At 50.0% G+C, this 27930-nt stretch overlaps 1 protein-coding gene across 1 annotated transcript; it reads left to right on the top strand.

Annotated features, from left to right (window-relative positions):
* Positions 1-1289: 1289 nt before the first annotated feature.
* On the top strand, positions 1290-27098 carry STRA8 (stimulated by retinoic acid 8). Its single transcript, XM_064290364.1, is given in 10 exon segments — positions 1290-1416; positions 6714-6808; positions 12865-13062; positions 16623-16698; positions 17263-17353; positions 17698-17964; positions 19669-19954; positions 21815-21888; positions 24171-24279; positions 27010-27098. Coding segments are annotated over 10 exon segments (1398 nt in total). The 3' UTR covers positions 27085-27098.
* Positions 27099-27930: the final 832 nt, after the last annotated feature.

The raw sequence follows: 27930 nt of genomic DNA, 5'->3' as shown, positions 1-27930 counted from the left end.
CACAGCTGTGAGCAACCCCCAGAAAGCCAGCCTGCAGCACAGGCAAGGAAAAGGCACCTCTGTGACTTCTCTGAGAACCAGACCAAATCCTACTCTGAATGGAATCTCAAATTATCAAAAGTGAACTTGGGAAATCCCAACAAGTAGCAACCCAAAACCTTCACCTACAAGAAAGGTGTGAATTAGATTTCCCCAAGGGGAATGCAATGGTTAAGCTCTTGGATGCTAACCAAAAAGTAGGCAGCTCAAATCCACGATCGGTTCCAAAAGAGAAAAGACCAGGTGATCTCTTCCCATAAAGATTACAGTCGGGGAAACCCTATAGGGTCCTTCTACCTGTCCTCTAGGTCTATATGAGTTGGAATCAACTAGAAGGTATACAACAACAAGGGCACCTGAAGCGTGCAGCCCCCACCTCCCCCATCCCACCTGCCCTGATTCTTTCCAGACCCACCCATTGCCCTTGAGTCCATTGTGACTCATAGCGACCCTACAGGACAGAGTAGAACTATCCCATAGGGTTTCTAAGGCTGTAAATCTTTATGGAAGCAGACTGCCACATCTTTCTCCCACACAGCAGCTCGTGGGTTCTAACTACCAACCTTTCAGTTAGCAGCCAAGCACCTAACCACTGCACTACCAGGACTCCTTCTTCCCAGACCAAACCCAAAACCTGGGGCCGTCAAGTTGATTCTGACTCATAGCTACCCTGTAGGACAGAGTAGAACTCCCCCATCACATTTCCAAGGAGCAGCTGGTGGATTTGAACTGCCAGCCTTTTGGTAGCCGAGCTCTTGATCACTGCAACACTGCAACACCAGGGCTCTAAAAATGGCTAAAATTGGTTTTCTGATCAATGAGAAAAGATGGGTGTGGCAGGCAGCTCCCCCAGGCCTCAGCACTCCTCTTCCTACAGTGTTTTCTCCCAGATGCTCACGTGGATGGTGCCCCCTCCCCCTCACAAGTTTGCCCAAACATCGCCTTCTCAGAGGGGCCTTCTCTGATGATCCGATGCAAATAGCAGCCCCCCACCTCAATTCTTTTACCTACTTACCCAGCTATATCTTTCTCCATAGCACCCGTCACTGTATCGCAAACTATGTTCCAAATTGAATTGTGCCCCCAAAACATTATGGTGAAGCCCTAACCCTGTTGGGGCTTATGACCTGTTTGGAAATAGGAGTTTGGTTTGTTATATTAATAAGGTCATACCAGGATAGGATGGGCCCTAAACCTAACCTCTTCTACATGTTATAAAAAGTGCGGGATAAACACAGAGACAAGCATACATGGGGAAGAGACCACGCGAGGAACACCTACATGACAAAGAACACCTAGAAGGGCCCAGGGCTACCGACAAGGAGGGGCCCTTCCCTAGAGCCAGTGTCCTGATTCGGACTTATAGCCTCCAAAGCTGTGAGACAAATAAATTTTCTGTTCTTTCAAGGCACCTATTTGTAGTATTTTTGTTACGGCAACCCTAGGTAAGTACCCAACCAACCCATTGCCATTGAGTCAATTCTGACTCATAGCGACCCTATAGGAGAGAGTAGAACTGCCCCCATAGAGTTTCCAAGGAGCGCCTGGTGGATTTGAACTGCTGACCTTTTGGTTAGCAGCCATAGCACTTAATCACTATGTCACCAGGGTTTCCCTAGGTAATTAAGACGCTATCTATTTACTTGTATTATATAGCTTCTAGCACCACCACCACTAACATGTAAAAGAAAAAAACATGTAAGGGCCACAAAAGCAGAGTTTTTTGTCTGTGTTCTTTGTTACTCTATCCCCAGGTTTTATAACAATGTCTGGCTTGTAGTAGATCCTCAATAAGTATTTGTTGAATGCATGAATGAAAGCAGGACAGCCTTACAGGTGAGCATACACTCTTGAATCACTCCTGTGTGTTGGCTCTGTGGGCTTTGGGCCAGGTTCCCTGTCTCCCCCCATGTGTGTCTCTGTATCTATCCTGCTCTTCTGATAACTCAGAAGTGATTAGGTTTAGGACCCAGCCTACTCTAGTATGACCTCATTAACATAACGTAAAGGTTCACATGCACAGGTACAAGGGCCAGGAGTTCAACACATATTTTGGTGGGGTGGGGGGGAGACACAATTCAGTCCATAACCATATGTATGTCATTTGATCCTCATGCAACCCTACAAAGTGAGGCGTTTTTGCCTCATTTTCAGGATAGGAAACGGAGGTTCAGGGAGACTAAGTGATTTAAAGCTCTCATACGTGGTTACTGCAGAGCCAAGTGTCAAATTCTTATTTTCTGGTCCCAAGTCGTGCTCTGCCGAGAGCTTCACAGAAATGTCATTAAAGCTGCAAATTTGTGAAAGAGGCCACTTGGAAGAATGAGGATGAGTTATGCCTGCTCCTCAAGAGTATTGGAGCTCAGCCTAACCAAGCAAGGCCTCTTTAGTAGCTGGAGCATTCTGCCAGGCACAGATCAATCGTTCCACCCTGGGAGCCAAAGAAAACAGGTCTGCTGGAAAATAGCACCTGGAGCTCTCCAAGGTGCTGGCGTAACTTTAGAACTTCACCTTCTGGAAGCACCTTAGGGGCCCTGGTGGTGCAGTGGTTAAGAGCTCAACTGCTAACCAAAAGGTCCGTGGTTCAAACCCATGAGCCACTCCATGAGAGAAACATGTGGCGACCTGCTTCTGTAAAGATTACAGCCTTGGAGACCCTATGTGGCAGTTCTACTCTGTCCTGCAGTGTCACTTTGAGTCAGAATCAACTCGACAGCAACGGGTTTGGTTTTTTTGTTTTTTCTTGCCCTTACCGTAGAAGCCCTGGTGACAGAGTGGTTAATTCCTTGGCTACTGTGATGGTTAAGGTTGTGTGTCAACTTGACTGGGCTGTGATTCTCAGTGGTTTGGCAGTTATGATGTAGTTTGGCAGTCATGTGATGTTGTGATCACTTCCATGATGAGATTTGATATAACGTGATCACCTCCACTATGGGATCTGCTGTGAGTAGCCAGTCAGTTGAAAGGAAGTTTCTTTGAGCGTGTGGCCTGCATCAAATATGGGTAAACTTCTGGAAAGGCCCAGCAACTTTTGCTTGCTCTGGATCCTGCAGCTGGCTCCTGTTTGTCTGACCTCCAGCTCTTGGGACTTCAGCTAGCAGTTTACATGTAGTCTTGCCTGCCATTCTTGGGATTTGTAGATCTTCACAGGCTGTGAGCAAGAGTCCTGCTGCCTGGACTCCTGATCTTGTGTTCGCCGCCAGCCCCTTCAGCTATATGAATCAGAAGAAGCCTCTAGCCTGACTCATGGACTTGGGACATTCTAGCCTCTACAACCACGTAAACCATTTCCTTGATATAAACCTCTTCCTGTATATATTTTTATGCTTTACTGGTTTTGCTTCTCTAGAGAACCCAGCCCAAGACAGCTACTAAAGATTACAGCCTTGGAAACCCTATGGGGCAGTTCTACTCTGCCCTATAGGGTTGCTGTGAGTCGGGCTTTTTGCCCTCACCTCTTGGCCTGACTGCCCTGTCTTTAATCGTGGTCCTCTGGGCTGCCCTCTGTGTACCCTGCCAATTTCTGGTGTTTCTTTTCACCCAGTCCTTGGCCTGACCTGCCCATACAGAATTGAATTCACACACATATAAATGAGTAGAAGTAAAAGGGGGGAAATCTGAATAAGATCAGTGGATTGTATTAATCACTATCTTGGTTTTGATACTGTATTACAGTTTTGTAAGATGTTACCATTAGAGGGAAATGGATAAGAAGTACATGAGAATCTCTCTGTATTATTTCTTACAACTGCATTTGAATCTACAATTTTCTTAAAATAAAAAAGGTTATTTTTTAAAGTATGATACAGAACTAGATATGGAATATGATTGCATTATGTAGTTTTTTTTAATAAATATAAATGCACAAAATATCAACAGTGGCTCTAGGTGGCAGAGGAGTTGAATTTTGTTGGGTGATTTCAGATTCTGTCTTTAGACTTTTCAATATTTTTCATATTCTCTACTATCAATATGTATTCCTTTTATAATTTAAAAACATAAATGTTGTCTTTAAACATAGCACGTTCATGTTTAACATGTCAGCACTGGCTTATACAAAGCTTATTTCAACTAAGCCCCCAAAACTTTTCAACATAATTGCTGCTAAGCCAGGGATCCTCAATCCTGGACTTAGAGAACTAAGTTTTTGGGACTTAATATAGGACCTCTAAGAAGGCTTGGTGGTGCAATGGTTAAAGTGCTCAGCTGCTAACTGAAAGGTTGGTGGTTTGAACCCACCTGCCGCTCCATGGTAGAAAAGACCTGGTGATTTGCTCCCATAAACATTACAGCCTAGTAAACCCTATGCGGCTGTTCTACTCTATCGTGTAAGGTCTCTATGAGTAGGAATCAGCTCAATGGCACACAACAACAGGCCCTCCAATGTCATTTCAGTTAATTATCTATATAACTGTTCTCAAGTTGTGTCATTCCTGTGGGTCCCGATTTCCTCATTTACAATATAAAGGCTTTGGACCAGAAGGACCCTGCTATCACTCTTCTAGTAAATGGGCCTTGTGCCAATGCAAGGCACCTGATAGGGACCTTGGCCTGTCTGTTGAGAAACAAAGGATCCCAAAGACTGAAGGTGAGCCACCTTCTCTCACACCACTGTGACCAGGTCCCGTTGAGGAGAAGCTCAAATTAGAGTGAGAATCTGCTTGTCTCCCACCCCTCTGCCTTCCACCCCAGAGAGCAGTAAAGTCAATATTTGCACAGTGCAGGGAACTGCTGATAATGACATTAGACCATCTGCAGTAGGAATCTTTAGGTTTATGAGTCTATAAAATCATCCACTTTCACTGCCAGAAAAATTCAAGTCTCCCAGGTTAATAAGTAATACTGCAAACATCAAGTGGAGAATGGCATGGGGAATTCCATCTCTGTTGCCACAGTTCCTAAAAACCAACTCCCGTACCCTTTCCAATCCAGCTTCCACCTCCAAAATACCTACATCAGCTTCTCCCTCCCTCTCTCTCTCTCTCTTTCTTTCTCTCTCAGCTTCTCTGTCATGAACCATGCCTATTGTTAAGTCCTCCCTCCTGAAGTATATCATTGCCAGCTTCCTCACAGTGTGGTTTATCCAAAGAAATAAATATTATTTGGCCATAAAAGGGAATGAAGTACTGATACTTGCTACAATGAACCCAGAAAACATGATGCTAAATAAAGAAGCCAGACACAAGAGGCCACACATTGTATGATTCCATTTATATGAAATGTCCAGAATAGGACAACCCATAGAGACAAACGCAATTTCAGAAACAAAAAGTAAATTCTTTATCTCTTCCGAGAATGACCCGAGTGTCATTGTTGGTAATTCAGTAGCTGGGACACACTAGGTCCTTCCCAGGCCCAGTATAGAAGCTCCCCTCTGAGCAGCAGCTTGAATGTGAGTGGTGTTTCCCATGGAGCCATCCCACACCTTAGTGGTCGCCAAGGACAGGTGGCGGAGGGATAGAAGGGAATGGGGAATGACTGCTAATGGGCAGAGGGTTTCTTTCTGGCGAATGAAAATGCTCACCCTGTGACATGTCCTTGGGGGTTCAAACATCTGCCCTCCTACAGCAGAAAGTGCCCATACCCCACAAAGGAGCCTGCTGTGTTCACGGGCTCTCCTGGAGCCCAGTCTGGCCCTGGGAGGAGGTCATGAGCGAAATCCTGCCTGGGATTGCATCTGAGGCTCCTCTCAGCAAATGTGCAGGGCGCCCCACCCTTGAATCAGAGAGCGTGTCCCTCCGTTGACCTCTGCCTTTTTCACCCTGCCCGAGGAGCCACAGAGCTCCATTCAATGCGAAGGCTCTTTTTCTTCTGAAACTCACAAAACCATGCACATTTCTCGCCGGCCGAAGGTAATTAATGGTATTTATTAAACCAAATGCTACCCCTAGAAGACCAGGAAGCAAAGCACCCAGAGGGCCAGAGAGAGCCTTGGGTATTGAGACCTCAGGCAAGCCCAGTGGACCCTCTCGGACCCTCAGTTCCCTCATTTATAAAATGGAGATGAGACTTTTCACAGGGCTGTCCTGAGGATTAGGGACAGAGTAGGTTCTCAGTAAAACCAAACCCACTGCTGTGGAGTCGATGCAGGGGCCCTGGTGGCACAGTGCTTAAGTGCCTGGCTGCTAACTGAAAGGATGGTGGTTTGGACTCACCAGCTCTGTGGGAGAAAGATGTTAGCAGTCTGCTTCCATAAAGAGGTACAGCCTCGGAAACCCTATGGGGCCTAGAGGGTGGCTATGAGTCAGAACTGATTCAACAGCAATGGGTTAGGTTCTCAATACATGAAACATCACTCTCAGTTTGTTTGGAGGATAAAAAGATGATTGGATCTAAGGTTTCTGCCCTTCGTCACATGACTGTGGGTAGAAATCAACAGTGGGGAACAAGGCAAGGGCCACAGAACAGGGTGGCCCTCCTGGATGGCCTTCCTGGGTAGCCCTTCGGGGCTGGTGCAATTGCAGGGATCATAGAACGTTCCTGGTAGGAACTCATACGGAGCTGGACCTGGGGGAGGAGATGGGGTGGAGAGAAGGGGTTATTTCAGGGCAGGATTTGTGTGACTTCAGGGTCAGTGTCAGAGGGCCGACGTGTGTGTGTGGATGTTGCCAGGGAGAACTTTGATTGTGTCCAGTGCTGGTGAGAAGCCCCCAGAGGGTCTGGTGGATTCACAGCAGAGGCTGAAGGGAGGGAGACAGCTTCTCTGGGGAGGATTGAGTGAAGTAGAGAAGAGAGCCTTGTTTTCAATAAAGAAACCAGGCTGCCGCAGGTTAGTAAGCTTCTTAACACCACCCTACCCAGGACTCTGTTTCTTCTGGATGCAAATCTGCTCCACAGTAAGCCTCATCCAGGGAGGTAGGTGTGGGGGGAGAGGGGTGGGAGGGCGGGGATGGATGAACAGCTAGAGCCCATCAGTTTCCAGACCTCTCTGTTTTTTCAGTGCAAAGACAAGGCTCCCTGAGACAGAGCTTCACGACCCCTGAGCAACTCCTGCTCCCATAAGGCCTAGAGATGCTGTGGGTGGGCTGGCAACATGAGGTGTGGGTCAGGACCAGGGCCAGGGGGGTGCAACCCTAGGGAGTGTGGGGCACAGAGAAAGAGAGTCTCTTCAGGGGCCCTGAGAGACCTGACAAAGGCCGCCTGAGAGCCAGGGCGACAGGGCTGGTCCCAACCTTGGCAGAATTTTGGAGCTTAACAGACATGTCAAGTTTACCCTGACAGGGAAACGGGGGATTGATATTTACTGGGTGTTTCTCTGTGAGTGTCTTTATACACAACACATCACTTCACTTAATGGACCGCAAGAATCCATTCAGAGACGAGTTCATGCCACAGAAATGTCAGGAGTACCCACCTATAGGTGCTCTAATAGATGCAAATGGCATGACACCTGAGGTAGGGGCTCCTCTCAGCCCCACAGTCACTGGGAGGGGGTCCTGGATGAGAAGCCACATTCCTGAGCCACCTCAGCACTGCTGCTGCTGCTGCTCAGCAGAGTGACCCCAGGTTAACCCCTGCCCACAGGTGAAGTAGCTCCTCTCAGGTCAAGTAGCAGCGAAGTGGCACCTGGGGCGTACAATGTGCCCGCCTGGCTCCAGGCCCTGCTTCTGCCCCACAGGCCCTGAGTCCATTTAGTCAGCTGTGCATTCTTTCCAGAAACAACGGGCTGCTCCTGGGGTAAAACCCAAGATCCTGGGCACACTGTGAGATACTTAGGGGTACAGGCACTCAAGCAAAAAGAAGCCTAAAGATAAGAGTGTATGTATCTCGTGGGGAGTCGAGGGAAAATGGGGAATGGTTGTTTTTTGTTTTGTTTGTTTTTTCCAAACTGGAATGACATTTGCCGACCCAAAGAGTGAGCATGTTTTCTTTTTTCTTTGGCTTTTATTATGAACTTTGAAAGATCTGTTCTTAGCAGGGTCTCTTCCTCCCAGTCCCCCATTTCTTCTTATTTAAATTGTCATCTCCTCTCCCCTTTCCACGCACCTACATGTTTCATCTTGTCACTGGAGACGAGGTGCCTGGTACTGTAAACCCTCTGTTTAAGGTGTCCTCTTTAACCCTCACAGTAGCCCTATGAGGTAGGTGTTATTACCCCATTTTAGAGATGAGAAAACTGAGGTTCCAGGTCAGGTGCATGTGGCCAGCTGAGGACATCCATGCAGTCCTCGGAACAGATACAGGCTGGGTGGTGCCCCTGAGAGGACCCCTCACCCAGGTCCCGACCCTGGCCGACCTATGGGGTGAGAAGGTCAGCCCCGCCCAGCCCTGCCCCATCCCTCCCCGTCCCGCCCCGTCCCTCCCTGGTGCCGCCTGCGGGAACTTGTTACCTTGTTTCTCTCCCACCTGCTCCCATTGGCCCCCGCCGTGCGTCCCTATTGGCTGCGGAACCCGGGACCGGGCCGCGATTGGTCCCTGGGCGCCAAGGTGCGAGGTGTATCTCCGTCAGGGCAGGGGCCCCATGGCACAGGGGCTGGGTGGCGGCGGCTGTGACCGCTTGCCCCGTCCCGGAGCGGACGCCTGTGCCCGGTGCCTTTCTCTGCGTGTGAGTATCTGCCGGGGGGCGAGCCCCTTATCTCCAGAAACGGGTGGCGTGCCTGGGGTGCAGCGCGCACCCAACTGACCCCACAGGGTGTGTGCAAACAGGAGAACATCTAGGTCTGGGGTGGGCGACTTCAGGGTGAGAGTTTGCAATGTCTTCATGACTACCTGTATATATCTGGGAATGATTTTGGACTTTTTTGGCTCTCTCGATCGATCTAATACGTATAGGGAGTCAAAGGCGGCTGCCTGTGGGTTGCAGTCATCTACCTGTGTGTTGTATGTGTGCGCCTAGACGCGGCTAATGAGAGTGGGTCGCTCTCTAAAGGTGTGGGATGCCATGCTTAAAAGTGATTGAAAGTTTCTCTGAAACTTGGAGAAGATGAGGTCACTTTTTTCTTTTAGCCCATAAAGTTTTTAAAAATGTCGTCTCTAAGTGGTTATGAAGGGGTGTTTTATAGGAAAGTATTTGCTAAGGAAAGTGTGCTTTGCCTTAGAGATGAGAAGGAATAAAACTAAGGTGTGTGGCGGGGGAATCTTCATAGAACGCCGTCTTGGAAGAATGCATCAAGAAGCTGTTTTCTAACCTTTGTTAGGCTGAAAGGTTGTGCTTGTCAAGTTGACCCAATGAACAAGGTTAACGAAAAAAATTTTAAGGAAAAAATGTAAACGCTGTGGCCGTTCTTTACACACCTAATATGATTTCCGGCCCCAGTTTGCTGCAGAGTGGGCTTCTGCACATAAAAAGTGCTTGGTAGACATTTGTCCACTGCACTGCAGTCCCCAGAGTCCCTTGAGACACAGGTCCTCATGCTGTGGTCTGCTCCGGACTCCCCTTGTGTTGGAATAAGAGGGGTTTGTGCCACTTACCTTTGCTCTTGGAGGTGGGCCAGTTTGAGCTGTCATCCGGTTAAAGCCTTTTTTACATCCTGTTCTCAGGTGCTGCAGTTAAGAGCTCAGCTGCTAACCAAAAGGTCTGCAGTTTGAATCCACCAGCCGCTTCTTGGAAACCCTATGGGGGAGTTCTACTCTGTCTCTGTAGGGTTGCTGTGAGTTGAATTCGACTCAACAGCAACAGGGTTTTTGTTGTTGTTGTTTGGTACGCAGGTAAAGAAATTCAGACCTAGCAAGATTGCTTGGCTAATGCAAAGCCACATGGCTGGTTATCATAGAGCTAGGGTTATGACCCAGGGCTACTGAGCTAATTCATAGTCCAGCCTGCCTAGTACTGAGTACCATCTCTGGGGCGTCCCTGCATCATCCCACCTGCTCTGGAGTCTTCCTTCCATCTACTGTCTTTGTACTGATTTCCCTCAAGTCTCATGCTTTTTGTCTACCCAAGTTCGCACTCACCCCTCCAACCAACCCCTTCCCATCTCTCTTATGTAGCCATTTTCCAACATCAACCCCAAAGGGCTTTATAAGCTTCTCAAATGTATTGCCCCTTCCCGTGAATCTTGCCAAGAACTGAATTCATGAGCTAATGAGTGCTGGAGGCTCAGAGGGGTCTTTTGGGTTATGGTGGAACTAAACCGTTATACCCCCTCCCCAAGTGTTTTGCTTAATCTTCATTTTCCTTTAGCCCATTCAACCCAGCCTCTGTGCTTGTCTCCATGGCCATGCCTGGGTCTTAGGCAGGGGCGAATTATCCAACAGGCAAGGTAAGCACGGTACTTACCTTGCTTACCAGATCATGTGTAGTGAAAGTGTTCACAACAGATTAGTAAGTAAGCACAAGTAAGCCTGTGCCTGCCTTGCTTACTGAGTCATCCACCCCCGTCACGGGTCGTAAATGTGAAAAGAGGCTTTGATTCTGTAGGAAGGTGCTGTGGGGTTGGAAGAGAAACAGATGCCAGCCATACCTAGAAGCAGAATCTTTGATGTGGTAAATAAAGTAAGCACCATGCTTACCTTGCATACTGGCTAATCTGCCGCTGGTCTTAGGGGCCCAGGGGTAACACGTAATGTAGAGTCTGCCCCCTGTGGGGGAGGCAGGGGGCTGCACCCTTTTCAGGTGAGTGAAAAGTGCCATGCAGATAGCTCAGGCAGAGGGTGCTTGGGTAGGGGCCTGGGTTCCCCAAGAGCCCAGAGGTTTTTGGAATTAATACTTCTCAAGATCCCGGAGGACCTGATGTCTGCCTGGATTCTTCTAGAGCAGTGGGCAGGTTTCCCATCAGGTCCCCTTTTGTATGTATGTTGCCTGAAACTCCCTGATGTCTAGGCATATGCATGTCTCTATAAACAAGTAAACAAAGCCCATGTTCTCAGGTTCAAAAGGGTCTCCTTTTCCCTGGGCAGTTCAAAACCTCCACTGTCTCACCTTGCTTCCAAGTAAAGGCTTGCTGTGGTCTGGAAGTTGGAGACTGTAAAGGTGTGACCTCAGTCTAACCTAGCCCTAGAGCTGGATGGGGCCTGTGCAGAGGCTGCAGCTGTCCCCACCCCCCCAGCCCCCGCGCCCCAGCCAGGGTGTGACTCCTGGTAATAAACATCCCAGGAGCTGACACAGGCAGTCAACGCAACACCCCGTTACCATCTTCCTGCCTCTGTTGAGAAGCCAGCTGAAGGAAAGCATCAGGGCACGTAGACAGCCTGGACAAGCCCGCATTGCTGAGGAGAGGTTTGCTTTCAGACCTAAGTGGTGTTTTAAAATCCTGCCTGGGGTTTACTCTCTCTTTGGTGGATTCTCCAACTAAAACTTAGTGGGAAAGGCTTCTTCCGTCTCCCTCCCTCGATACCCTTTAGGGAGGAGATTCTGCTCCAGCTGCTGCCAGCTGTGGTGCTGGGCGTCGTGGTGCCTGTCATCCTGAAAGCATCAGTCACCTGGGGAGTGTGTTACCTGTGCAGACGCCCAGGCCCAGCCCCTAGCAGATTCAGATCCAGTGTTTTGGGGGCAGGACCTGGGCATGTGCATTTTCAACAGTCTCCTCAGGTAACTTCAACATACGCCAAACTTGGAAAAACCTGGCCGAGGCCAGACATTGTCCCCGGACAGTAGGCCTGAGCTCAGAGGAGAGTGACCCAGGGGAGACCTCCCCCTCGAATTCACTCACAATGCCAGCAACCAGTGCCTGTCGGGGCAGGCCGTGTGCTGGGCCCTGGGGTACACAGGTGAAAAGCTCACAGGGCAGTAGGAGCCCCTGTCCTCTGGGGGGGGGTGGGCACCTGAGGGAGAGGTCCATGGCTCACATAAAAGGCCTGGTCCCGTCCACACCCCACACACACATACCGCACTCTCATACACACACCGCACTCTCATACACACACCACACTCATGCATGTGCACCACACACACCTCACACACATGTACCACACACAGGCATATCACACTCTCGCACATGCACCGCATGTATACATACATGGACACATGTACCACACGTACCACACACATGCATATATCACATACACACACCACACATACATGTACCACACACACCACACGCACCACCCCCATCACAGGTACCACACACATCACACATACACACACTACACACATCCCACACACATGTATCATCCACATTCATACACATGCGCCACACACACACACGCCACATCAGAGTCCCGGAATCACGTCACCTAGGAAAGGGCCCCAGGTGTATATCAGAGCCACCTGTGAGCTCAGGGGTGGTCGCCAAAGGACAACATAATGATCCTCCTCGGAAACCGCTGGAAGCGAGACAAGGCACGCCCACTGCTGCTTGTTGTCATGCCACATGGCCTTTTGCTTTCACAAGTTTTAGGGTGCATTCTTTTCTTTTCCTTCTTCTTTTTGAGTTCTAAGATAGGTACAGGAAAGTACACTAAAGCATACTGCATAATGCATTTTTTGATATGTGTATTTCAGTGTAACCATACCCAGATCAAAGAGGGGTGCCTTCTTAAGGTGGGAAGGACCTCAGAGGGTGGGAACCGTGCCTATTCAGATATTGATGGACTGGTAAAGAACAGGATCTCAGGGAATGGCTTGACTCTCCATGGCCACAGCAGTCAGTTAACAAGTGTCTGGTGAGTATCTACAATGTACCAGAAACTTCTTGGCATAAGCAGTCTTGCCCCTCAACCATGAATCAGGTATGGGTGGCTTGTGTCTTTAGGAGTAGACCTTAAACAATAGATTTTGTGTCATCTGGTATTTATTTTGCACCTGTTATTTATTGATTACGTTCATTGCTTTGGGACTTTTCGCTTGGGGGAACACCCCTTTCTGTCTGCTTCCATCTGCCTTCCTTTTTCTTTAATGGTGTGTCTTTATTATTTAAGGGGGAAAAGCGTAATATTACGTTGCAGCTTGTAATGGAGACCTCTGGAGAGGGCAGCAACCCCAGTGGCAGAGCGACATCCCGGCCCACGGCACAGCTGCAGGAGCTTGAGCCCCGGGTGGCCCGCAGACGCCTGTCGCAGGCTCGGCACCGTGCCACCCTGGCAGGGCTCTTCAGCAACCTCAGGAAAATCGTTTATTCCCACTCTGACCTCGTAGCGTCAAAGGTATGGGGACTGGAGTTTGGGGAGGAGGAGAGGCTTCTACATGGAGGGACTATGGAGCCCAGTGGGGGGCTGGCCTGGAGCTACCTTCCCTAGCTGCCCGCAGCCCAGAGGCCAGGCCAGGACATCCCCTGGCTCTGTGTCTGCTGCTGCACTGTGCGTAGTGTGAGAGCCGGACCTCACTGACCTGGAGCAGACGAGCCTGGCGTCAGAGGGAAAGTCACAGGCCTGCAGAAGGCCTGGTTATCCAGCAACAACTACATCTGCCCTTCCGACTGGCAGCAGAGAGCCTCCAGCAGCTCCAGGAGCCCACACCTCCACCCCAGAACACACACCATGCCACACATCACAAACACACATCCCCCCCACACCCCCTGACTTAGCACACACACACCACACAACACACACCCCCCACATACCACACACCACAAATACATACCCCTCACACACAACATCCCATACACCACACACAACAAACACACACCCCTCACACACACAGCCCACACACCATACACACACACATACATATACCACACACCCCATACACAATGCACACACACCACACTACAAACATACGCACTTACCACACACCACAAACACACACACCCCACATACACATCACAGTACAAACACACACACCTCACTTACCACACACCACAAACACACACACAACTTCCACATACCACACACCACAAACACAAACCCCCCACACACCCCACATACCACATACCACACACACACCACAAACACACCACACACACCCCTATATACCGCGCAGCACACACACACCCACTTACCATACACCACAAACACACACCCCACACGCACCACACACAAGCATACACACACCACACTACAAACACATACACCCCACTCACCCACCCCACATACCACACACCACACATATACCACACACACATGCATCATAATTCACATACCCCACACACCACAAACACAAACCCCACATACCACATACACACCACACCACAAAGACATGCCCCACAAACATACCACACACAGCACATGCCACAAATACACACACCCCACACACACACACCCTACATGCCACACATCACAGACATACACATCCCATATACCACACACTATGGAGACACTACACACACACATATACCACACTACAAACACACAGTCCCCATACACACACCCCAAACACCACGAACACACACACACCACAAACACATGCACATACCACACATACATCGCACTCACACATGTACATGTGCCACACACATGCACACATTACAAACACACATGTACTCTACACACAGGCATTACACATCACATACACACACCACGCACCCACCACACACAACCCACATACCACACCACACACGTACCACACACACTCACACACACAGGCATTACACACATGCACACACCCCTCAGTGTTTGCGTCCGCACTAGCCAAGTAGCAGGCAGGGCTCTCCAGGTAAGCAACTATCTTTTCCTGGTCTTCATTCCACTGTTTTCCTCATTCGGCATTTTACGGTGAATCAGGGCACTGAGCAAGGTTTGGGTGGCTTTGAGTGGTGATAGTGGGTGGTGCAAACAGGTAAACAGTCGACTATTAGCCAAAAGGTTGGTGGTTCAGACGCACCCAGAGACACCTTGGAAGACAGGCCCGGCAGTCCACTTCCAAAAGGTCACAGCCTCGAAAGCACTGTGGAGCACATTTCTACTCTGCACACATGGGGTCGCCGTGAGTCGGAATCGACTCGACGGAGAGCAACAACAACAGCAGGGGGAGTGGAGTTCGTATTAATGGTAGAGGCCTCATAGGAGGGCAGAGTGGAGAGACCCATAGTCCCTGCCACTGGCCAGCGAGGGGCATGCCAGACGGTGGCCCAGCTGGAGAAAGAACAGGTGTCAAGGCCTCACAGAAAGAAATGGGAGTAACCCCAAAGGAAAACCACTCGTATCCCTAAAATGTGCTCCTTGACCAAGTGGTTGAGAGCATGGTGCCTTTTTTTTTTTTTTAGCACCTCCCTGTAGGGTCACTGTGCGTTGGCATTGATTCAAGAGCAACAGGTTTGTTCTAAAGGGGGCTCTGGGTGGTGTACCCCAGCATCCATTCCGGGTGGTGGTAGTGGTGTGATCTCCCTCTTCAGGGCTCTGCTGCCTCCTGGTTACAACAGAGCAGTTGTAATGATGGTGGCAGAAACGTGTTGTAAAAGGAGGAGAAATTTTCCTAATGTGATGCAGAGACAGAGTTAAGATTACAAATCAGTGAAATGAAGGAAGGGAGTGGAAATAGCCTCAATAATTGAGATCGAAGCTCCCAGATTGAAAGTTTTGAAGAAATACTTCGAGAGGATAGAATTATATAATAAATAATACTATAAAGAATGTCGTTGTTGTTAGGTGCTGTTGAGTCAGCTCCAACTCATAGTGACCTTATGTACAACAGGACAACACTGCCCGGTCCTGCCCCATCCGCACGTTAGTTGCTCTGTCTGAGCCCATTGTTGCAGCCACTGTGTCAGTCCATCTCATGGAGGATTTTCCTCTTTTTCACTGACCCTCTACTTTACCAAGCCTGATGTCCTTCTCCAGGGACTGGTCCCTCCTGATAACATGTCCAAAGTAAGTGAGACAAAGTCTCACCGTCCTCACTTCTAAGAAGCATTCTGGCTGTACTTCTTCCAAGACAGGTTTGTTTGTTCTTCTGGTAGCCCATGGCATATTCAATATTCTTCGCCAACAACACAATTCAAATGTGTTAATTCTTCATCGATCTTCCTTGTTCATTGTCCAGCCTTCGCATGCATATGAGGCGATTGAAAATGCCATAGCTTGGGTCAGGCACACCTTAGTCCTCAAGTGACGTCTTTGCTTTTTAATTCTTTAAAGAGGTCTTTTGCAGCAGATTTGTCCAATGCAATACAACGTTTGATTTCTTGACTGCTGCTTCCATGGGTGTAGATTGTGGATCCAAGTAAAATGAAATCCTTGACAACTTCAGTCTTTTTGCCCTTTTTCATGATGTTGCTTGTTGGTCCAGCTGACTATAAAGGCTAGCATTATATAAAATAAAAGAAGAAGAAAAAAAGTGGGGAAATTCAGAGTTCAAGTTGACAGAGCACTTGGTGAGCTTCTAGATCACCTGGAGTATATACATGTAGCAAACCAAAGTATTGTTAGACTAGCTCATTGTGCAACGTTGCGACTGAGCAGGAGTCTAGGCTGTGCTTGTGTGGAGCCGTGGGATTTATGTCCATCACCTGGGGCCTTTTTAGCCACCAGTATTCATTGCTCCTCCAAGTAGCACACGTGGTCATTTGCCTCTTTTGCAGCAGCGGTAGTTTGCTGGAAGCAGCTTCGTTGTTTCCAGATATGTTGGTATTTCGGTGAGAATCCATGTCTAGAATACACATTACACCTCATGGCTTTTGTGCGTCAGAATAACCTTCTTCTCCTCTTTACTGACTCCCTCATGGATGTGACTGCGTCTGAGGGAGCCTGGCCTCAGGACAGGAAAGGGGCCACAAAACCAGCCTCTGCGGTGGAAGGCCAAGTTGAGCGTTGTCTGTCTCTGTCCTCAGTGGCAGGTTTTGAATAAGGCGAAGACCTATATTCAGGACCTGGAACAAACCTTGGATACTTTGCTGAAGCTGAAAGGTAATAGAGCACAACCTGCCACCCCCATCTCCCTCCCAGGGAGAGCTGCTTCAATGTTTCTATTAAACCAAGTCACCAAATATTTATTGAGCGCCTACAGTGTCCCTGAGCTGCACAAGCAGCTTGTGCTCAACGTCTAACCAAAGAAACATGGCGGTTCAGGACCCCCCCCCCCCCTCGGCCACCAGCAGCACCATGGGAGAAAGGCCTGATGCTCTGCTCCTGGGAGATTACAGCCAGGAAAACCCTCTGGAGCAGTTCTACTCTGCACACATGGTGTCGCCTTGAGTTGGAATCGACTGGACGGCAACTGGTTTTTTTAAGCTAGTGGAACATGGACTCGGAAAGGGATACTTTCAGTTTCCTTAGTTCTGGGTTACTGCCCCTCTGGAAGCCCTCTCCCCAGTCTAATGTTCTCCCCTTGCTCCTACAAGGTGAGGTAGAAATCAGGCTCCTGGAGCCCTAACACTGAAAGTGGGCGGCTTCAGGGACCCCCTGAGCCAGAGAGGCAGGAGAAACTCGACAAAGGCCTGACTTCTACTCTTGCCTTCAACCCCTCAACAGAATCCTTCAACCTGGTGGATGGATATGCTAGAAGCTTAGAGGAGGTCAGGAAAGAATATGCCAGAATGTACTCCGGGAAGCTTACATACAGGTAAGTCCCAGCCAGCTCCAGGAGCCTGGCACTGTACTGTTCTCTCCCCCGCAGCCCCAGACGCTGTGCCAGGGCAGCCCAGCCATGCAGAAAGGAAGTCTCAGCTATCAGCCTCTTATGGCCTCTGAATCTGGGGAGATACTTAGGAAGGCTTTCCCCACTCAGAGATTATTAAAAAGAATTCCCCCGTGTTTTTCTCTGGTACACCTTGCTTTCTCACCTAGCATGGCGTCTTGGGAATTATTCCCTATCCATATGAAGAGATTCTGGTTTTCAAGTCCTGTATCAGAGAGATGATTTGCGAATATTTTCCAGATTGTGTCGTGTCATGTCATTCTCAAAAGGGTATCTTCTGAAGAACAGAAGTCCCCTCCCCCCCTTTTTTTAAAAAAATAAATGTGTTTTTTCTCCAGCAGGGAACCAAATAAGGCTTGTCAGAAGGGTGCTGAGGAGGAGGAAGAAGAAGATGAGGAAGAGGAGGAAGACCAAGAGGAGGAAGAAGAGGAAGAGGAGGGGGAAGAGGGGGAGGAGGAGGAGGAAGAAGAAGAGAAAAACATGGAGCTCACACACTCCCCAGGCGCCTTGTCGCCAGACCTTATGGAATTTGAACGGTGAACAGCTGGGCGGGTGGTCAGCCCAGGACAGGGAGCTCCCTGGGGATGGGGTGAGGCTCCTACGGGGGGTACAGGGGGCATGCTGCAGCCCCAAGACACTCAGACAGGCCCTGAACCCTGGAGGCTCCAGAAGTTCCATACAGGAGGTGCCTGAGGATGGCTAGAGAAATTCTGGAAGCTACATTTACATGGCACGGACACTGCTTTACTTAAACTGGGTGTTTATTTGGGGCACCTTGGCTGGAGGAGGTCCTTGGGTGGCTTAAACGGTTTACGATTAACGTTGTTGTGGTTTTTAGGAGCTGTTGAGTCAGTTCCGACTCATAGTGACCCTGTGTACAACAGAATGAAACACTGCCCGGGCCTGTGCTATCCTCACAATCATTGTGTTTGAGCCCATTGTTGCAGCCACTGTGTCAATCCACCTCATTGAGGGTCTTCCTCTTTTTTCACTGACCCTCTATTTTACCAAGCATGATGTCCTTCTCTAGGGACTAGTCTATCCTGATAATATGTCCAAAATATATGAGACATAGTCCACCATCCTTGCTTCTACGGAGCATTCTGGCTGTACTTCTTCCAAGACAGATTTGTTCATTCTTCTGGCAGTCCATGGTATATTGAATATTCTTCGCCACCACCATGACATGATTACACCAAGAAAACCCTATGGAGCACAGTTTTTCTGTGTAACACGTGGGGTCTCCCTGAGTCGGAGATGACTTGGCGGCAACTAACAACATCAAGCATAACAACGATTGTGAGGATGGCGCAGGACCAGGCAGTGTTTCTTTCTGTTGTACACAGGGTTGCTGTGAGTCAGAACCGACTCGATGGCACCTAACAGCAAAAGCCACTCTGGGGGACAAAAGACCTGGCAATCTGCTTCCATAAAGATTAAAAACAAAACAAAACATTGCCATCGAGTCCATTCCGACTCGTAGCAACCCTATAGCAGAACTGCCCCACAGGGCCTCCTTAGCTGTAATCTTTACAGGAGCAGATCACCAAGTTTTTCTCCCAAGGGATGGCTGGTGGGTTTGAACTGCCGACCTATCAGTTAGCAACCAAGCACTTAACCACTGCACCACCAGGGCTCCTTGGGGCTGACTTACCCGTTAAATCAAACCAAACCCACTGCCATTGAGTCAATTCCTACTCATAGCAACCCTATAGGCGAGAGTAGAACTGCCCCATTGGGTTTCCAAGGAGCGGCTGGTGAATTCGAACTCCCAGTCTTCTGGTTAGCAGCCGGGTGCTTAACCACTTCGCCACTAAGACCTTTTGGTCCTGACTTAGAAGCCCCAAATTAAAGCAGAAGTCGTGTCATGCCTGCGCATTCATGGGCTCACAATTTTCAGATATTTTCCAGAGGTGTGAGAGCTAAGCCAGCCGCACCTCTCATCTTTTCTTTTATCGGACAGAGAGCTTCTCTGGGCAGTGGTAGGAACTGGGGAGGGACCCCAAAGCACAAATCCGTTTCATCCGTGGCCGCCAAGAGGGTGTCTGCCCACCAAGGGTCTGGAGCATGCGTAGACTAGTGAGGCAAACACACTGAGAGACCCCAGAGCTGGCCTGTTGGGTGGACGGCAGGGTCTGTGTGCTGCAGACTCACCCATGGATGCATCCTGAGGACATGGCTTCTGGGGGGACCTTCGGCCCCGGCTTCTGGCTTGAGGTCTGGGGCCATTTCTGTTCCAGGTATCTCACCTTCTACAAGCAGATGATGGACCTTCTGACGGGCAATGGGATCATCTCCTCACAGGAGGTGACGCTGTCCATCGTGTCTGCAGCCATCTCCCACCTGTGGCAGAACCTCTCTGAGGAGAGGAAAGCCAGTCTCCTCCAGGCCTGGACACAGAAACACAGTGGCCTCCCGGGCCTCAGAGGGGCCTGTCAGGAGTTGGCCTGTGCGGAGGGCAGCGTGAAGGACAGTGGTGTGGAAAGCCAGGGGGCCAGCTGCTCGCTGGTCTCCACTCCGGAGGAGGTACACAGACCGTGGGGTCGGGGAGCGTGCCCAGGAACGGTTCTGTGTCACCCTTGGCCTGGAGACAGCAGGGATGCTTGGGATCATTTAGCAGCTTTGAGGTGCTGTTTGGATTCTAACGTTGTTAGTTGCCGTCAAGTCGATTGCAACTCATGGCCACCCCGTGTGTGCAGAGTAGAACTGTTCCGTAGCGTTTCATCGACTGTGATCTTTCGGAAGCAGGTCTCCAGGCCTGTCTTCCAAGGTGCTTCTGGGTGGATTTGAACCACCAGCTTCTTGGCTAGTAGTCAAGCATTTAACGGTTTGTGCCACCCAAGGCCTATAGATTATAGTAGATTCCCTGGTTTTCTGACATAATCGTCATATTTCCACAACATAATCCCAACGTGATCTCCATGGCCAGGAAACAGCAATTCTTTTTCTGCTTTGAGCTTCCTGGCCTTTCTGTGGGGATTATAGAAGGCTCTATCAATTGAGATTCTTTTGGCTGCAAGCTACCTAATTATAAGCCATGAAAAAAGTACTCATGTCCATGGGCCAGGCAGGCTTCAGGTTAGTCTAGAGCATGGTGGCGTCACCATGGACCTGATCCTTTCCCCCGTCTGCTCGGTTTCATGTCGAGGCTGGTTCTCACTGTCCCCCCTCCCCAGTTCCCCCTTCTCCTGTGGCTGTGGAATGGCAATGGGTAGCAATTAAGCGGCCATTCTTCCCTCTTTACGTCATGTTAGAGATTTCCTGTGGCTCTTCTTGAGAGTCATGGAAGATCTCTTCCAGAAGCTTCCAGCACACCTTCTGTCCCCCCTCGCCGGCCAGATTATTGAGCCAAGGACTGGCAATCAACATAGATTAGCCTTGAACCAATCAGGTCCATCTGAGAGAGGACAGTTTCTGCTCCAAAGAGCAGTTTCTACCACTCAGCAAGAGAGTGGAGCACGTGCTGAGGAGGAGGCTGCCACTTCCACGATAAATGTGTGTTTCAGAACAGCCCTGGCCTGCCACGCAGAGCTTCTGGGGCCTTAGTGGTAGCCTGGCGTGTAGGTAAAAGCAGACCCTCAGTTGGTCTTCTAGAAGCAGAAGGACCTCGGAAGGCTGCTGCTACTGTGCCCAGTCCCCAGAGCCTCCTGTCTTAGTCATCTAGTGCTGCTATAACAGAAATACCACAAGGGGATAGCTTTAACAAAGAGAAATTTATTCTCTCACAGTCTAGTAGGCTAGAAGTCCAAATTCAGGGCGTCCGCTCCAAGGGAAGGCTTTCTCTCTGTCAGCTCTCGAAAAAGGTCCTTGTCGTCAGTCTTCTCTTGGACTAGGAGCTTCTCAGTGCAAGGACTCCGGGTCCAACAGACATGCTGCTCTCCTGGCTTATGCTTCTTGGTGGTATGAGGTTCCCATATCTCTCTGGTCACGTCTCTCTTTATGTCTCAAAAGAGGTTGACTCAAGACTCTATCCAGTAATCTTGTAGATCTCATCAATATAACTGCCACTAATCCGTTAACATCATAGTGGTAGGATTTACAACATGTGGGGAAATAGCATCAGATGACAAAATGGTAGACAGTCATACAGCACTAGAAATCATGACCTAGACAAGTTGACACATATTTTGGGGGGACACAATTCGATCCATGACACCTCCCCTCCCTCTCAGCCACCGTGGGGCTGTCAGTTGCTCTGGGCAGTGAGGAGCTCAGGACCGAAGCCCTGGGAAGCCCACCAAGCAGGGAGCAGAGGCCCTGGTCTGGCAGGCTTTGGGCTTGGTGCAAGGAGTGAGCGCCTTCCTGTTCGTGGCTCCCCAGCAGCCCAGAGCAAGGCTCAGACAGTAAAGTGTTTTCTGAGACAGGAAGTGCCGTGCTTTCTTTCAGATCCTTTTTGAAGATGCCATCGATGTGGCAGGTTTCCTGGACAAAAGCGAGGCTCCGAGTACTTCCAGCTCCAGGTGAGGTGGCCGAGGTACCTTGGAAGGGGGTATGAGTTAGCGTGTGTTAGTGTATGTGAGCATGTGAGTTTGTGTGTGAGTGTATGTGAGCTTGTGTGTGTATAAAAAAAAAACAAACCTGTTGCCATTGAGTAGCCCTAGTGGCGTAGTGGCTAAGTGCTACAGCTGGTAACCAAAAGGTCAAGCAGTTCGAATCCACCAGGCACTCCTCGGAAACCCTGTGGGACAGTTCTACTCCGTCCTATAGGGTCGCTATGAGTCGGAATCGACTCGACAGCAGTGGATTTTTGTGTGTGTATGGGTGACTGTAAGTGTGAGTGTGAGTTTGTGTGTGAATGAGTGTGTATGTTTGTGCCAGTGTGTATTGTGTGCATATTAGTGTGAGTGTGTCTAAACGTTCTGAGTGTGTATGTTATATGCGGCTGTGAATGTGTGATGCCGTGTGTGTGTGTGTGTGCATGTGTGTACACTCCCGCTGGGATGTCAGGAGCCTCTCCCCAGTAGACCCTCAGAGGGGTACGTCACTCAGTGAAAGTCCTTGGGGACTCACTTCTTCCTGTCACTTGAAGTGGGCTGGTCCTCAGATTGTGCCATTGCCCTGGGGATGACATTGTCTGGGGTTTCCTCAGAGTGTGGACTTCTCCCATCCTGGCGCTGGTTGTCAGGAAGGTAACAGCTCAGGGCTGTGGAGACAGACTGCTCTCCCAGGGTGGCCCTGCCCAGGGACAGCTGTGGTCTGGCCTGAGAGGTGGCAGTGGCTCTGGGGCCTGGAGAACCCCAGCTGTGTCAGGGTGGCCTGTGCCCTGACCCCAGGAGGGTCCCTGAGCCATGCAGGAGCTGCTCCTCATGGCACCGACAGAAGCTGAGGTGGTGAGCAGAGAGGATGGGTGGCTGACCCCATGAAGGAGAGACACAAAACAGAACCTGGGAGGTTTAAAACCAGACGCAGCTTGACTGGATCAGTACTGTTTTCTTGGAGAGAGCTAGCTTAGGACTGAAATTACCTTGCTACTTTGCTTGCAAAGCTGTGGTCTTACCTGCTTGTGTCGTCACTGAAAAGAAGCCTGAACATTCAGCTTTTCACCTTGGGAGTGAGAGCGGCGTTCATGCACCCACTGTCCTTTTAACGGCCACCCAGCCTGAGGCCAGCCCGAATCATGCGGCCACAGAGGCCCCCGGTGCGGGCCTGCCTGCTTCACTGCCCCACCAAGGCCTGGACAGACCCTGGAGAGTGGGATTCCAGAGGAGGGCTTTGCTTTCTCCAAAGCGTTTTCATGTAGTAACTCAAGCCCCCTCCGCAGTGTGGAGTTTAACTTTGTTGAAACTGACCCGAGGCAGACTTCCCACTTCTGAGCTGGGCTCGGGCCTCAGAGACAGCTTTGGAGAGAAGTTGCCACAGTGAGCTGGCCTGGCAACATTGTGACTCCTTACCACATGGATAGAAAAGACAACCTGTGAAGATTTTTTTTCTACTTTCCTGAGAAAAGGCAGAGTTGCTGCCGGAGGGTTCCTAAACTGACTGGGGAGGGTGTGTCCAGGGAGGAGGGGAGGCCCGAACACTGCTTTCCTGGCAGGGATCACAGCTTCTCTGTTCCAAGTTCCCAGAGGAAGGGGCGTCTCCCCAACTCCAGAAGGCAGTGGGAAAGGAAGTCTGAGAAACAGGCCTCAGTCCTGCATCTGGGCTCATGTTCCACGTTAGACTCACTGAGGGGAAGTCCCAAATGTGTGGTGTGCCCCTGGGACCCCAAGGGTACAGCCCCAGGGGAACCAGAACCCTGTGGCTTTGCTGCTCAATGTTGGCTCCAAGGGATGGAGGAAACCTTGCTCCCTTTTTCTGGAAGCCACGTCTCAGAACGCTACACTAGAACACAAGAGCCAACCTGGCTGTGGTCTTCCCTTTGTGTGGTTCCTGGCACGACATTTGAGCAGAGATGAGGCAGATCTTTCCGGAAGGGTTCTGAGCTGCCCAGGAATTCGACTGGGCATTTAAAAGTGCCTGCCTGGTTCATACTGTGATCACAGTATTTTAGGGGGTTCTTTGTTGTTGCCTTTGAGCTGATTCGGACTCATAGGGACCGCATATGTGCAGAGTAGAACCATTCCATAGGGTCTTCAAGCCTGGGCCTGTCTTCCAAGGCACCTCTGAGTGAGTTCAAACCACAGACCTTTTGGCGAGTAGTCGAGTGCTTAGCAATTTGTACCGCCTATTTTTTTTTTTTTAAGCAGAGGTAAAAGGTCAGAACTTTAAACATTTGCCGTTTCTTCTTTCTTTCTGTTTCCAGTTCAGTGCTTGCCAGTTGCAACCCGGAGAATTCGGAGAAGTATCAGCTGTACATGCAGATCCTTGAATTTTTCAAAAGCCTTTGCTGTGTGAACGTTCAGTTAAAACAGGTAGGACAGAGCTGGGTGTGGGGACACTGCCCCTACCTCCTTGAGGATGGCAGAAAGGGCTTGTTGTGGGATCCCAAGCTGGACCATATTACACCCAAAAGGGACCACGTGGCTGGGGACGGCCTTCCATTCCCTCTGGATGGCTGACTTCAGCCTACTGCATCTTACGGAATGGAAGGTGCCTGGGAAAAACTGGGGAAAGAGGCCAAGGGCTGCCACCAGGGCAGAGCTGGACAGGGAGCCATCCAAGAGCCAGCTCTCAGCAGGCACTTGTCAGTGCTGGCGAATCCTTGCCACCTTTCAGAAGCCCCAGCCATTTCATCATCTTCTGAGACCCTTGGGGTAATATTTGCCGTCAGCTTTTGAAAGATATTGCTATCGGCCTCCAGAAAGCCGACTGTGCATTTACGGTGACTTAGTGGTGGGAGTCTTGGTCACAAAGCCTCTTCCTCATGGCTTGCATGGGGGGCAGGGAGAATGATGCCTGAGCTGCCAGGGAGCAGACCCTGTCAGGTTTATAGCTGTGGGTTTTCTCTGCTCCCTTAGCAGAAGTACACTGGTTATTAAAACAGGTAAGCTATAAAAATGGCAGACGTTTGTCTAAAAATCATCAGGTTGTCTTTTCAATAGGCTAAGGTATAATTAAGGTCCCCGGGTGGCGCTAATGGTTTGTGCTCGACTGCTAACCTAAAGGTTGGCAGTTGGAACCCACCCGGCAGTGCCGTGAAAGAAACACCTCACGACCCACTTCCAAAAGATCACTGTCATTGGGCACCGTAGAGTCGGTTCCGACTCATAGTGACCCTGTGTACAACGGAACAGAACACTGCCGGGTCCTGTGCCATCCTCACAACCACTGCTGTGTTTGAGCCCATCGTTACAGCCACTGTGTCAGTCCATCTCATTGAGGGTCTTCTTCTTTTTTGCTGACCCTCTGCTTTACCAACTGTGATGTCCTTCTCCAGGGGCTGCTCCCTCCTGATAACTTGTCCAAAGTACACGAGACAAAGTCTCGCCATCCTCGCTTCCAAGGAGCACTCTGGCTGTACGTCTTCCAAGACAGACTTGTTCTTTCTTCTGGCGGGTCGTGGTATATTCAGTATTCTTCACCAACACCGTAACGTGATTATAGCCAAGAAAACCCTATGGAGCACAGTTCTACTCTGTAACACCTGGGGTCGCCATGAGTCAGAGTCGACTCAATGGCAGCTAACATCAGCGAGGTATAATTGGCACCTTTCCCATGAATCCATTTCCCTCTGCCTGGGCCACATGGACCTTCCATGTGGAGTCAGGAGCCCTCATCCCGACAGCTGGCTCACCACTGTCCCCCAGTCTTTGGGGGCCTGTCCCTTAGCAGCCATCCTCATTCTTGTGGACACAGTTGTGTTCATTCACCTTAGCAAGGCTTTGAGAGTGGACTCTTGGGACAGCCTTGGCATTGCCTACTTCCTTTCTCTACATGTGGCAGAAAAGAAAGAAGGGATTAGTGTGTCCATACAAAGCAGAGGTGCTCAGACTTAAGCGTCCCCAGGAATCACCTGGGGAGCTTATTAGAAGTCCAGGGATTAGGGTTGCTGTCCAGGGCCCTCAGGGATCAACCCCTGACCTGCCAGGCTAATAAGCTACAGGGGTCACTTTCTGCTGGGGTGGGGTGACCCAGGAAGAGCAAAGACCCAGGAAACATACTTTTAGGGTAAGAGGTCATAGGGAATCTCAAGAGGTTGGCGGGGGTCACTGTAAAGGCAATGAGAAACCCAAGCTAAGACAAAGAGTGCTGCTTCTTAAAGAGCGATCTCTCAAAAACCAAATGGTTTGCACTTGTCTACTAACCAAAGGTTGGCGGTTCGAACGCACCCGGCAGTGCTGCAGAAGAAAGGCCTGGTGATCTTCCATAAGAGTTACAGCCAAGAAAACCCTGCGGAGCAGTTCTACTCTGTAAAACACGGGGTTGCCATGAGTCAGAGTCAACTCAACCACAATGGATTTGGTTTTTTGTTTTTTTAATATGTACAATGAGAAGTTAGTCTCTCTCCTACGGGGATCCATTGGTTGCTAACCCATGCCCTTCCCCAGAAGCAGATGTTGTTAGCGGTGTCTTACATACCCATCCAAAGATATTTTACAGACACCGATAGGTGCTTTCAAACACAACTCGTAGCCAACAACGCACGTGGTTTGCACCTTGCCCTTTTTTAATAGCCCCCCACACACAGATGAGCGTTATCTCATTGCTGCTTTAAAGACAGCTGCACAGTAAACCACCGTGCTGGTATGCCAGGTGATGTTCACCGTCAGCTATTCAGCTATTAGGGGACGTTTAATAAAGCTTTAAGATTGCCTCAGATAGGAAAGAAGCCATTCTGCTGTGTTCAGGAAAAGGTCTTTCTGGAGGTCATAGAGGGTTGAGTGAAACGGAAGATAGGACCTTCTCACTAGGAAGAAAGGCCTGTCAATTTACTTCGGGAAATCAGCCAGTAGAAACCCTATGGATCACCACAGTCCACTCCACAACCGACCATGGACATGGCGCTGGACCAGGCGTGTTTCATTCCTTTGTGCATGGGGCCAATTCAACAGCCACCTAAAACAACCACTGCCTCTTAGCGCTTGCTTCCTGGCCGGAAGCTGGGGATGAGGCTGCGGTTGAAGAGGTCTGGGCGGGGTAGGGGCCTGGAGCCTGGACCCCTATGGAAACAGTGTTAAACTCCTGCCGCCTATGTTTTGCAGGACCCAGCCCTTGCCATTGACGATGAGCTGCTAATGCTGAGGTGCACGGAAACCTTTGACGATGAAGACCTGTGATGCACACGGCTGGGAGGGAGGGAGGGAGGGATGAACAAGGGTGGCTGTTTCCAAGTTTGAACGCTGGCGGCGGTGGTCATACCTGCCCCAGCCTCCTGGGACTTTTTGAAGTGGGCTGTCCCGGAGCAGTTTTGTTGGTTCCAGTTTCTGGTTATTACAAAGCACTTAAAAGAAGTGTGGTCCACGTGTCGGTTTTTTTAGGGTTGTTTGGTATAAGGAGTGGTTAAAGTGGTCAGCTGCTAACCCAAAGGTCACTGGTTTGAACCCACCAGCTGCTCTGAGGGAGAAAGATGTGGCAGTCTGCTTCCATAATGATTACAGCCTTGGAAACCCTATGAGTCGGAATGGACTCGATGGCAGTGGGTTGATATGAGGAAGGGGCTGGCCTGCGGGGGACACCAGGGCACCTGAAGCTGAGGCCGCAGGCCTGTCAAGAAGAGGACCAGCTGGATCGTCCCTGGAGGTGGCATGACACTTCTTGGCTGGGGTGTTGCTCTGACAGATTCCAGAGAGTTCTGGCACTCCTCCTGCATGCTGTGGGAGCGTGGGGACAGGGCTGACCTCACGCTCTGAGCTGTGGGACATCAGGGTGGAGCTGGCTACATCTGCTTCTGGTAACAAAGACTTCCGCACAGGGCCTGAGCCGCATCCCACAGTGTTCTAGCGCTTTCTGGTGAGGCTCCTAGATACAAAGTGCATCGACGCCCCCTGGCTTGCACGCTGACTTTACTGGCTCTTTACAGTTTAGTCACAGTGGCTCCCCTCCACTGCAGGCATGACGTTATGGATTGAATTGTGTCTCCCCAAAATGCGTGTCAACTTGAATAGGCTATGATTCCCAGTGTT

Source organism: Loxodonta africana, chromosome 8, assembly GCF_030014295.1.
Source record: "Loxodonta africana isolate mLoxAfr1 chromosome 8, mLoxAfr1.hap2, whole genome shotgun sequence".
Classification (NCBI taxonomy): domain Eukaryota; kingdom Metazoa; phylum Chordata; class Mammalia; order Proboscidea; family Elephantidae; genus Loxodonta; species Loxodonta africana.
This window is presented reverse-complemented; position numbering and strand designations above follow the sequence as displayed.